General features: G+C 35.5%; 1 protein-coding gene across 2 annotated transcripts in view; it reads right to left on the reverse strand.

The window, feature by feature from the left end:
- Window positions 1-1,224: 1,224 nt before the first annotated feature.
- HHIPL2 (HHIP like 2) overlaps window positions 1,225-14,125 on the reverse strand; it is a 245,544-nt gene continuing 232,643 nt past the window's right edge. For both annotated transcript variants that reach the window (XM_053712520.1, XM_053712519.1), the window contains exon 9: window positions 1,225-2,495. In XM_053712520.1, the coding sequence (XP_053568495.1) occupies window positions 1,312-2,495 (1,184 nt within the window). In that variant the 3' untranslated portion in view covers window positions 1,225-1,311. The remainder of the gene's footprint in view (window positions 2,496-14,125) is intronic.

Raw genomic sequence — 14,125 nt, forward strand, 5'->3', positions numbered from 1 at the left:
ACCTCTGAGCATTTTCATTCCCCTGCATACCTCTTTTTGACCAGTGACCATAGTCTGCCTGATAAAGTTATACCTAAAATTAGACCCATGGGTGCCACCATGTTGAAATCTAGCTTTCATTGTATTCCATTGGGTTTGCACATGTGCTGAAACTTGCTTCAGGTACCTGCAGTGAAAACTAGGTTGCGATATTGCTACACCTATAATTAGTGGGAGGTGTATGAAATGTATTTAGTGTTTGATGTCCATTTTAATACTGCAATGTCTACAGAAACAGATGCATAATAGCAATAGCAAAATGTGGCCAGTTTAAATATAATAACACCTAATAGGTTAACGTGCACTAATAAGTCCAAAGTAGAACATTATGGTGTGATTTCTAATCTAGAAGTGTGCAAAATGATGCACATACCTTTAAAGGTGATACTCATATGGTCTGATCTCTAGCTTTCACCTGCGTGAAATTATGTGCATTACTAAAGCCTAGACTATAAATTTGAGGTGCTTGGTTGTCTGTTTATTCTTTAAAGGCCTGATGTTCTAATTTCCTTTGGACACTTCCTGTGTTTCTGTTCTTCCCATTCCCTATATTCCCAACACCCCCATTTGTGCTTTGGCTCCCCTGAGTGTGGCTACCTGGCTGGATTTTTCACTCTTGCTCATATTTTGACACTTTGGTCCTACACTGCCTTCCCGGTTCCTAACCTTAGCCTGATTCTTCAACAATGCTACTGCATGGTTCTTTGATTTTAAAGCCTTGCAGTTCCTGTTACCTGCCCATGTGCCTTTACTTATTTCTGAGGACCCTATCTTACTTCAGGCTTCTCCTAGTAGCATAGTCGTTCTTTCTGCTATTACTGGGTTTTGAGTAAGTTACTTTCTTTCACTAATGCAAATTAACTTGTCATGGCAAGAACAACATGTCAACAGTTTGCTTTGGATGTGCTGTCTGCCATCATTTTGCTATCAGCATTTCAGTGGGATTCCGAATTGAAACTGAGAGAAGCATAGAAGATTAAACATGTAGTTTAAGGTTGTCCAACCAAAGGCCTGGCACCCCACTCCCACCAATCGATTCCTCTCCTCCCCATTTGCAAATTTGTAACACAAAAATAGTTATTTGCAGATGGATAAATTATCTGTAGAACCAATGTAAATGTATCAGCATTTATGTTTATACCTAGGTAATGGCATTTCTCTTGCAAAATAAATGTCAAATGTACGTTTGTTTATATAGAAGTGAATGTTTTATTTCAATAAATAAAATTTATAAAGAATTTTAACAGGCCCTGTAACCAAATATTTGGAGCCTCATTTAAAAACAGTGGATTCCCCTGCACTAGATAATACTTCTCCTGTATTATTATTCTTTTTCAAATTATTATAGAACTTTTTCTTATTGATTTTTTTCTCAGCATTCTTTGTGTCCTTATTGTTTGTCTTCTTTTTGGAAAACAACATTGTACTGTTTTGGGTAGGTAATAACACTGGAGATTTTGATGATGTTTTTGTTAAAGTAGAAGTGTTGTTTTTCATGTTGTTAGATATATTTTCATGGTTTGTATTCTTCTTTGGAAGTTTAGGAACCATTTCCTTCTTTTTCTTTGAAATTATGTCTTTGGTCTTTGGTTTGGCAATGGACAAAGGTGATTTAGTTGTTGCCTTCGTTAATTTAGAGGTTTTATTATTCTTGTTGTTGGATATTTTTATAGTTGTACCATCAGTCTTTAGTTTTGCTTTTGATAATGTTGAGGTTTTGTTTTTCATGTTGTTAGATACTTTTTTATCTTTAGCAATGTCCTTTGGCATCTTTTGTTCCTTTTTCTTTGAAACTGTGTCTTTAGTCTTTGGTTTGTCAGGAATTAACAACAGTGATTTCTGTGTTATTTTTGTTAATTTAGAGGTTTTCTTTTTCTTGTCATTGGAAATTTTTAAAGTTGTTCCATTAATCCTTGGAACTTTTGGTATTTTTTCATCTTTTTTATGTATAGCTATGTGTTTGGTTCTTGATTTAATAGGAAATAACATTAGAGATTTTGATGTTGTCGTCATTAATTTAGAGGTATTGTTTATCTTGTTGTTGGATATTTCTTTATAATTAATACTGTTCTTTGGAACCTTAGACATTTTTAGATCATTTTGCTTTAAACCAGTGTTTTTGGTCCTTGGTTTGATTGGAAACAAAACTGATGATTTTGAGTTTGTCTTTGTTAATTTAGATGTTTGGAGTTTCTTGTCATAAAGATGTATATCCTTAGAATTGGTCTTTGGAACTTTAGACGTCTTTTGCTCATTTTGCTTTGAAAATGTGTCTTTGGTCTTTGGTTTGGGAGCTTTTGTAGTTGTAGGTTTCATTGTAGGCGTATCAGTTAGAGTTTCATTGATGATTGTTTTTATAGTAGGTTCCGTTCTTAGTGGTGATGTTGTAGTTCTTGGTATATTAGGTGATTCTGTTTGTAGTTTTGCATCCTTATTAAGAATTTGAAGAATAGTCTCTGAAACAGAGAAATTGAAAGTAAAAAATGACTAAATATAATAGGGGCATTTTTTAAATAGTTTTAATAACTGTATATCTTTTTTTTAAACTAAATGATCATATATACACATTGAAAATTCATTATTTAAATACAGTCCTAATCACTGTTACAATATATATATATATATATATATATATACACTGTATATATATATATATATATATATATATATATATATATATATATATATATATATATATATATATATACACTGTATATATATATATATATATATATATATATATATATATATATATATATATATATATATATGTATATATATACATATATATACTTTAAGCAAGAAAATTAGAAGAAAAAGTTGTGTTCTATTCAAATACATTGTAAGATCAACACAAAGTTATTTTGTATCAGCTTTTGCAGGGTTTTGAAAATTTGTTGTATAAAATATTAAAATATTAAAGCTGAAGTATTATGTTTTACAAACACCTTAGGGTAAAATATAGTTGAAAAAAAGAAAGATTTTATAATTAAATCGAATATCCAAATTCTAATTTTGAATGTAACATTTGATTTAAAAAATAATATTCAGAAGTTCAATAGTTCATGTAGTTGAGAATTTAGTAAACTGATGCATAATAGATACAAATATATCCATTTTAATGATTCTATTTAGAATATTGCATAATTTGAATATTACATTTAAAGAGAGCATTAGAAATACTATTACAAATACAGTGGGGTAAAAAAGTATTTAGTCAGCCACCAATTGTGCAAGTTTTCCCACTTAATAAGATGAGAGAGGCCTGTAATTTTCATCATAGGTATACCTCAACTATGAGAGACAAAATGTGGAAACAAATCCAGACAATCACATTGTCTGATTTGGAAAGAATTTATTTGCAAATTATGGTGGAAAATAAGTATTTGGTCAATATCAAAAATTCATCTCAATACTTTGTTATATATCCTTTGTTGGCAATGACAGAGGTCAAATGTTTTCTGTAAGTCTTCACAAGGTTGTCACATACTGTTGCTGGTATGTTGGCCCATTCCTGCATGCAGATCTCCTCTAGAGCAGTGATGTTTTGGGGCTGTCGCTGGGCAACACAGACTTTTCAACTACCTCCAAAGGTTTTCTATGGGGTTGAGATCTGGAGACTGGCTAGGCCACTCCAGGACCTTGAAATGCTTCTTACGAAGCCACTGCTTTGTTGCCCGGGCGGTGTGTTTGGGATCATTGTCATGCTGAAAGACCAAGCCACGTTTCATCTTCAATGCCCTTGCTGATGGAAGGAGGTTTGCACTCAAAATCTCACGATATATGGCCCCATTCATTCTTTCATGTACACGGATCAGTCGTCCTGTTCCCTTTGCAGAGAAACAGCCCCAAAGCATGATGTTGCCACCCCCATGCTTCACAGTAGGTATGGTGTTCTTTGGTTGCAACTCAGCATTCTCTCTCCTCCAAACACGACGAGTTGTGTTTCTACCAAACAGTTCTACTTTGGTTTCATCTGACCATATGACATTCTCCAAATCTGCATCTGGATAATCCAAATGCTCTCTAGCATACGTCAGACGGGCCCGGACATGTACTGGCTTAAGCAGGGGGACACGTCTGGCACTGCAGGATCTGAGTCCCTGGCGGCGTAGTGTGTTACTGCGGCGTAGCCTTTGTTACGTTGGTCCCAGCTCTCTGCAGGTCATTCACTAGGTCCCCCCGTGTGGTTCTGGGATGTTTGCTCACCGTTCTTGTGAACATTTTGACCCCACAGGGTGAGATCTTGCGTGGAGCCCCAGATCTAGGGAGATTATCAGTGGTCTTGTATGTCTTCCATTTTCTAATTATTGCTCCCACAGTTGATTTCTTCACACCAAGCTGCTTGCCTATTGCAGATTCAGTCTTCCCAGCCTGGTGCAGCTCTACAATTTTGTTTCTGGTGTCCTTCGACAGCTCTTTGGTCTTCACCATAGTGGAGTTTGGAGTGTGACTGTTTGAGGTTGTGGACAGGTGTCTTTTATACTGATAACAAGTTCAAACAGGTGCCATTAATACAGGTAATGAGTGGAGGACAGAGGTCTGTGAGAGTCAGAAATCTTGCTTGTTTGTAGGTGACCAAATACTTATTTTCCACCATAATATGCAAATAAATTCTTTCCAAATCAGACAATGTGATTGTCTGGATGTGTTTCCACATTTTGTCTCTCATAGTTGAGGTATACCTATGATGAAAATTACAGGCCTCTCTTATCTTCTTAAGTGGGAGAACTTGCACAATTGGTGGCTGACTAAATACTTTTTTGCCCAACTGTATATAGATTCAAATTTTTCTAATTCAAATATTGAATAATTTGAATCAAATTATTAGAAAAATTCAAATCGAATATTACATTTAAAGAAAGCATTAGAAATACTATTACATTAAACCAATGTGCAAACATTCTAAATTCGATATGAACAAATATGTTAAAATTAATTTCCTTTTTTCAAATGTTGCAAAACATTCACCCATCCCTATCATCCATGGCCTGTATTTATCTTTGCACGAGGGTTTGCTTATGACTGCCCTCCCTTTGCTGTCATGCAGCTAATTACACAAGAACATAGTTTGTTTTTCATCCCAGGTGTGACATCTCTGACGTAGTGGACCTTTGTTTCTTAGCTTGTATGTGCAGGCGGGTCACACAGAATCAAAAGCTTCTTTTGCAGCTCAGCAAATTTAATCCTATATATATTTAAAAATATATTACATTTCATTCTGAATGTATACTGTCCCTTTATTATGTCTTTTTGCTGTTATGTGCCTGATACATATGTTTTGGTGATATTTGCTATCTTTTAAAGTTTGTATCTTTTATGTAGTGTTCTTCTATACCAAGGTCATGTGGGGCAAGGTTGCTCACACCTGTCACTTGCAATACAAGTGCCAAGATGGGAGAAGATATAAACTTTCCCATATGAAAACCATTTCTTTCATTGAGTGCGCCTGTGGTGTGCATAGTTTCAATGTCTTGACCATTCATTCAGATCCTTATACTTATCTCCTCAAAGGTAATAGGCATGCTCAAACCTACATAATCTGTTCCAGTGAGAAGGCCTCAGGACATCCTCTGAAAATGGATTATAAGGAGGAGTTTGAAAATCTGAATGATTAACACAAGAACCTGGGGGCACTCAAGTTTAGGACCAGGATATTTTTTATTTATTTCTTCCTCCACTACACTAAGCAAACTCTACAGGACTGGAATAGGAGCAATCATTGGTGCCTTTAATCAGCTTGCATTGTACAGATTGTTTACAGAAGAGATTTTATTAATGAAGGAATGGCGTCTTCTCTGGCAAAAATAACAGTGGTCTGGATTCTCTAAAGAAAATCCAAGAATATCCCAGTAAGGCAAATATGTATATTTATTATATTATATCACCAATTTATAAAGGCAATTAACTTTGTGATAAAAAAGAGAGTTTTATCTAACTGGAGAGTTTGTGAATCAAAGCAAACTTTCCCATCTGCTCCGAGGTGTTTTGGATTTTTTTTTTCTGTGAACACATCTGTAAACTTATTTACACTCTAATAAATTATTTTACAGACTTGCTAATGGATTCCAGCTGATTAACCAACAGCTTTAAAAATGATAAAACAATCCTCAAAGAAACTTTTTTAAAATAAATTCACCTATAAAACCTTAGCCTCTATCCAGAGACAAAACTTGGTTATACAACTTGTATAATATACTATTGGACCAGGAACACTTCAAGTACATGAAAATAATCAAGTGCTTTATGATACATATAATTGTTATTTTGATGAACCATATTACAAAATTGGAAATACCTTAACTTTTTGTTTCTGAGATGATGCCAAGTAAAAATAAAAAAGGACAATATTACTGTGATTTTTATATTTATTGTAAATGCTTCCATTATAACTTTATTGGTGTACTCTAAAACCAGATTTATACTCCCTTGCATAACAAATCCACAGGGGGATGATATCTCTGAACTTGGAATAGTCTCTGAAATCTTTGGCTCTGGAAGAAATATTCTGGCCACACTTGCATATGAAATTATTCTCATTTTAACGCTACTAGAGAGCTTTGGATGGGTGACAAATTAACATCTACATCAAACAGGTTTTGACAAGGATATTGTTTAAATAAGGAGCCATAGATATGCCCTATGACCGGGTCTTTGTCTGAAAAACCACTAGAACATCCTCAGAGCAGTGACTAAACTGGAGAAATTAGTAATGCTCTAGATAAATGAAAATATGAAGTTAAAAAGCAGCTTTTAAAGTGTAATACATTACCCACAGGAATGATATCTTGAAATGAGGAACCTTCAGAAATATGTTTAGAATGTTTAAGTATAACAACACTCTCTTTTAGCATTTCCAGGGGAACATTAGAATAAAATAGCATTTGGTGGAGGATAACTGGCTATTCTGTATCCTTAGCAAATAATTTTTACATAATAGCAACAGTACCATATGTAGACTCATTTTGTTTTGCACCCTTCTTACCTACTTAAGACCACAGAGACAAGTCCATCTTATTAAGCCCAAGCCTAATTTTGAATCTTCCTCAAGGTTCTCTACCTTCTAGGCAATTATAGACTTTAATATAGCCAATTCTGATTGATTAATTGTTTTAGCCAATCAGTATGATAAATTCTCAGTTTAACTGTCAATGATGAACATGTCAATAATCTAATAAAATATAGATGATAATATAAAATATATGATACATTCCCATACAAAACCCCTCAAATTTGATTCAATTAAAAAGAGAGTAAACAACCCATCAAGAGCAATCAGAATAACCTCTTTTATGCAAATGATCATACACCTATGTAACTAAAAGGTGCTAGGTCTAAACAATCCATACCAGCATTATGGAGCATTGAAAAAATAATGGTTAATTAAAAGAGTAATGAAACTCAAACATTTTATTGATACTTCATTTTGAACATATAATTTTAAACAACTTTTCAATTTACTTCTATTGAAAAGTTTGCTTAATATTCTTAATATACTTTATAGAAGGAGCAGCAATGCACTATGCACTACTGGGAGCAGGAAACAAGGGGAAATGGTTTGTGCACAACTCCTATATAATAAAATGCAACTTTTATTATTAAATTAAAATAAAATGCTTGTAAGCATAAGGGACTAAAACAATAATACCCAATATAGACAGGGAAACAAAGGACTAGATTACAAGTGGAGCGCTAAATTATTGCGCTCCCACAAACAGGCAAATTGGCCCATTACAAGTGTCTGGTTATTGCTACCGTGAGCTTGAGGTAGCAATTACTGCTCAGAAAATTAACCAAAGATTCGATCTCTGGTTAATTCTCTAAAAGTGACCCAAATGCCTTAAAAATAGAGGGCATTATAGTTTTTTATTTTAAAAATCTAGCTTTTTTATTAATAAAAAATTACTGCACTAGGAAGTTTTGGGGCTTTAAAGTTGATAGGGGTGAGGGGGAAAAAACGGCATCAGAACGAGGCTCCCATAGGAGCCTATAGAAGCTCACTCTTGTGAGCGGAATGCTTCCTAGCAATGCGAACGCGATTTAGTTGTAATACCAGCACACATTTAAGTGCACAGGTATTACAAAATGGAGCGCTAATATCGCTTGCACGAAAGCGATATTTAGCGATCCACTTGTAATGTAGCCCGAAGTGTTAAAAACAACACACCAGTTCCCCAATAAAGATAAGGGTAGCTAGTGACAGCAAGGCAATAGAGCGAAAGATAGACCGCTCAAAACACCCCGTCAAGTGTCCCGGCCAAGAACTGGAACCTCGGCATCGGGTGAGGGGGGACGACTGGTGACAGAAAAGATAGGAAAAGGGAAAGAATTAGGCCAACTATTTTTTGCTATATTGCCTTGCTGTCACTAGCTGCCCTTATCTTTGTTGGGGAACTTGTGAGTTGTTTCTAACACTGTCTCCCTGTCTATACATGGTATTATTGTTTTAGTCCCTTATGCTTACAAGTATTTTATTTTATTTTATTAATAAAAGTTCAATTTTATTATATAGGAGTTGTGCACAAACCATTTCCCCCTTTTTTTTTTTGCTGTGTATTGTATTATAGTTGATGGAAGTGGATACACCTTAGTTATTGTAAGATCCTAATTAGTACACTAGAATTATAGTGCCAGTATATTTATCTTTTTCTCAGATAGATGAAAACATTTGGTGAGCCAATGACAAAAGACATTTATGTACAGCCACCGATCACCAGTTAACTCCCAGTAGTGCACTGCTACTCCTGAGCCTACTTAGGCATGCATTTTAAGCAAAGATATCAAGAGAATGAGGCAAATTATATTATAAAAGTAAATTGGAAAGTAGTTTAAAATTGTATGATCAATCTGAATCATGAAAGACAGTTTTGGGGTTTCATGTTGCTTTAACTGCGGGAAATACTTGGTTCCCAAATAAAAATCCAGGGAAAAACTCAGACAAGCATTGCCGCCTGCTCACGACGTATCTTGTCCTTATATACTCTTACTATGTCCCTGCAGCGCTTAGTAGTTGGCTCCCTGGCGGCCTCTGCTGAGTGACAGAAAGATAGAGGGTGCGCTGCACTGACCGCCAGGGGGGGGAGAGGGGAAGGGGAATGACCACCATCTGCCACTCCATTATAAGCTGATCTAAAATTTGACAGAAGGAGAAATATAAAGTGCTCCCTCCAAACTGTATTTTTAACATTTAATGGAGTGAACTTTAACTGTGTATTTAATCCCCTTGCAGGTGTAACACACACATAGTTAAATACCAGCAAAAGCGCAATTATAAAATGCTTTAACACATTACAGCATTTTCTTTTTGCACTTCTATGTTCCTTAATAACGTACATCAGGGATGGCCAACTGGCAGCCATGGGCCAGATGTGGCCCTCTGCACTAGTTTGTTCAGCCCCTAAGGGGAAAGCAGAACTAAAAATCTGTGCCATGGTTTTTGTGGTCCCATGAAAATGTTAAACTAAAAATGTGCACTTTAGGGAATTCTGGTAATAGGCAAAATGTTCACAACTCAAAATAGGCCTGTAAGGAGAGAACAGCAAATAGAGCGTTCCCTGCAAACTTACATAAATCAGGTCTTGTGTCACTGGACAGATTTAGCTAATATATTATTACTTGTGTGTAGCCATTTATTTGTTTTAAAACCTTGAGGCTTCTAGAATATTGTTCTGCGACCCTTAAACATTCTAAAATGCTGATCTGCGACCTTCATGGGTTAAGAAGTTGTCCATCTCTGATGTAAATCATTCCGCAAATGGTGATAAATGTTTTCAATATACACAATTCTGTGGTTCTCAAGCTCCCTCTAGTGATCATATATAAAAAAAAAATCCTTTTGGAGCTCTGTGGAACTTGTGTACTGCAATATAACGATGGTATCTATTAGAAAAGATAAGTCATACACACAATACAACCAATCCACATCACACCTTATAACTGTAGTCTATTTACACCTTATAGAATCTGTGAACAGATATAGTGACTTGACCTACAGCTAGATCCACAGAACTTACCTTAAAGGGACAGTCTACACCAAAATTGTTATTGTTTAAAAAGATAGACAAACCTTTACTACCCATTCCCCAAATTTGCACAACCATCTTTGTTATATTAATATACTTTATAACATTTATACCTCTAATTTCTGCCTGTTTCTAAGCCACTACATTCTCTTATCACATGCTTTTTATTAGCTTTTCACAACAAGAGACTGCTAATTCATTAGAGCCAAATAGATAACATTGTGCTCTCTTCCGTGGGTTGTGGATGACACTGCACTATTTGGATAAAATGCAAGATAATAAATAGTCATGTGATCAGGGGGCTTCCAGAAGATACTTAGATACAAGGTAACCCTAGAGGTAAAAAGTATATTAATATAACAATGCTGGTTATGCAAAATTGGGGAATGGGATTTAAAGGGATTAACTATCTTTTTAAACAATAAAAATTCTGGAGTAAACTATCCCTTTAATAGTGCGTTTTTTCATGACCCTAAGAAAGAAGTAATCCTCTAACAAGAGCTATTGTGGATAGTCTAATTACCAAATATGCAGAGGCGTAACTAGAAACCACAGGGCCCAGGTGCAAGAATCTAAGAAGGGCCCCCCTCCCCCCCAAAAAAAGATGAATTTGATATATATATATATATATATATATATATATATATATATATATATATATATATATATATATATATATATATATATATATATTGTTTTTTCATTTAACACAGAAAAAAAAATGTGAATCAGATTACATATCTGCAAAAGGAGGTACCCTGTGCCCACAGTCTGTGAGATGGTCTGACCCCCTATTACTGTATACAGTGACACTGTTTAACCCACCAGTACTGTATATAGTGAGTTAGTGACACAGTCTGTAATCTGTGGGTGAGATGGCTGGCCTGAACCTACCTGCCCCAGTACTTTATAGAGTGACTACAGTAGTCTTTGACATGGTCCAGTCCTCCCCCCCCCCATAGTGGTACTGTATAGTGACACTGTTTACCCCCCACGCCCCCACCACCCCCCATGCTGTAGTAATAAGGTCTGAATTTGCTGGTTCCACAAACATACACACACATACATGCATAAATACACACACAGTCACATACATACATACACATACACACACATAAACACCAATGGGTAAAACAGAAACACTAACCCTTGTAGTCAGAGACACTAGTGAGGCATCATCTCACACTCACATGATATCAGTGCAGGCAGTGGCTGGAAAAAAATGTTTTTTTGGTTTTTTTTAAGCTGGGCCCCCACCCTCAGGGGTCCAGTCGCAGTTGTGACCTCTGTACCCCCTGTAGTTTCGCCCCTGCAAATATGACATTTCTTTATTTTTATCTAAGGTTAAATCTAGCATCAGAAAGAAACTAGATGAAAAACCTAATAACATTATTTTTTGTGTGTAGAATGGTTAGAGAATGAGAGAGTCTGCTTCAGTAACATGTTTAAATGCTTTCACAACATACAATCTATCAAGACGTAATAGAGGAGGATGATATAACGTGTAACATAGTAACATAGAGTAGGTTTACCTTAATCAGTGGATAATACATTACTCCTAAGTTACCTACACACATATGCAAACAAAAAATCCATCTTCCATCAGTTAAAACAGCACATAGGTCTCTGCGATCACAGGTGTATAATACTCCTTAAGAACTAAGAAGCTATGGAACAGCTCCTCGTACTTCTCAAAGTAATTCCAAGCATCACATACTTAGATCATTCTATACAGTGCAAGGATCTCAGGTATCTAATTTAAACAACTTAAAAGGCTATTATAGTGATAAAATGAGATGCTCTAATTTGTTTGTTGCGGCTGATTAGTTGGCTGGTAGTTTCAACTTGGGACCAGCAGTGCTCTGAGGCTCACAAGCAGTACTTTAACTGTGTAATTAATCCCTTTGCGGGAGTTAAGCACATATTGTCGCAGCATTACTAGTGTTAATTAGTGTATGTCATTTTTCCACTATAATATCTCTATAAGACTTGATACCGCTGGAGCTTCCTATTCAGTAGTAATATAATGCAGCACAGAGAAGGGACTGTTTGACCTAAATAAAGTTCTTGGACATTTTCATACCAGATGAATCTCCTAATGCAGCTCAGGCAGGAAGGGCTGACTGATCTACTTTAAAGCCCAAGGAGATAGATGTGAAAAACTTTTGTCAAAAATTAAATAAATAAAATCACAGGTGTTGATATTTAATTTAACATGTTTTGTTTTCTTCCGTCTCTTTGGCGTAAAGCTAACATCATTTATAATACTTAAAGGGACACAAAATCCAATTTTTTTCTTTCATGATTCTGATAGAGCATGCGATTTTAAACAACTTTCTATTTTACTCCTATTATAAATTTTTCTTCGTTCTCTTGGTATCTTTATTTTAAAAAGCAGGAATGTAAGTATAGGAGCTGGCCCATTTTTGGTTCAGCACCTGAGTAGTGCTTGTTGATTGGTGGCTACATTTATAATAGGAGTAAATTAGAAAGTTGTTTAAAATTGTATGCTCTATCTGAATCATGAAAGAAAAAATGTGGGCTTTGTGTCCCTTTAAGCAGCTTTTGTAGCTCTTACTGTATGTCATATTGTGTAAGTTGTCCTTTTTTGGGTTTTACTATAGCTCCCAACATTTCATGGAGGCTCTCCAGGATGTGAAAGGTTAACCATCTTGTTGGCAGGGGCCAAATGGCATTGTGTGAGTCATATTGGGAGGGCAAGAGTCCATGCTCCTGCATTGAAATTGCGTGACTATTTAAAGAACCAGCAGTATTTAAATATGTGCTGCATCTTCAAGTACTCAATTTGAGTCATGGCCCATGCGTTTTCAAGTCTCAGGCGGGTGCAAGAGCTATATGTACATATGCTAGGCATAAACTTCCACAGAGAAAAAAACTTTAACTAAAACTTATACTAGAAGCATTTGTACATCCACATATTACTACATTCAACTATCCCTCACTAATCTAATAATATTAATCACGTGTTCAGAAATTCAGAACATCTCCATCAATTTTTAAGATGTGGTAAATCTTAAAGCAACACGTTCATTTTAATAGCACCGTATAACTCTAAAGGATTTAGCTTCCTCAGCATAGTTATTATACCGAGACAATTATAAATCCCTCAAACAATGGGCGCGATCACATATACGGTGCAGGGAACCCGCGCCGCCCGTAATTTCACCTTGCACATCGGGGTATTACATATACTGCGCCGTTAGATGCTAAAGTGCCGTAAGTCGGATAAACTAGCGATGTCCAGAAATGAGCGTGAAGACAAATTTCTGGAGTCGCTAGTGACTTACGGCACTTTAGAAACTGCCGGCACCTAAGAAAAGTAAATAAAATAACAAATCTCCCATAAAAGTCTAACACACCTCATAAAAAATAAGCCCGACAGATAAAACCCCTATATCCGCAATCTCCCCTCTCATTACTAATATTAAATGTATTAACCCCTAGACCGACAACCCCCCCAATGCAATATGCCTATTTAAAATATTAACCCCTATATCCGCCATCAAACCCACACCGCAAGTAATAACTAAATTATTAACCCCTAAACCGCCATAGTCCACAACGCAATTAACCTATTCAAGTATTAACCCCTAAAGCGCCATAGCCCACAATGCAATTAACCTATTCAAGTATTAACCCCTAAACTGCCATAGCCCACAACGCAATTAACCTATTCAAGTATTAACCCCTAAACCGCCATAGCCCACATAGCCTATTAAATGTATTAACCCCTAATCTGCCTCCGCAAACGTCGCCGCCACTATAATAAAGTTATTAACTCCTAAACCTAAGTCTAACCCTAACACCCCCCTAACTTAAATATTATTTAAATAAATCTAAATAAATTTACTATAATTAACTAAATTATTCCTATTTAAAACTAAATTCTTACCTATAAAATAAACCCTAAGATAGCTACAATTTAATTAATAATTACATTATAGCTATTTTAGGATTTATTTTTATTTTACAGGCAACTTTGTATTTATTTTAACTTGGTACAATAGTTATTAAATAGTTATTAACTATTTAATAGCTACCTA

Source organism: Bombina bombina, chromosome 4 (assembly GCF_027579735.1).
Source record: "Bombina bombina isolate aBomBom1 chromosome 4, aBomBom1.pri, whole genome shotgun sequence".
Classification (NCBI taxonomy): domain Eukaryota; kingdom Metazoa; phylum Chordata; class Amphibia; order Anura; family Bombinatoridae; genus Bombina; species Bombina bombina.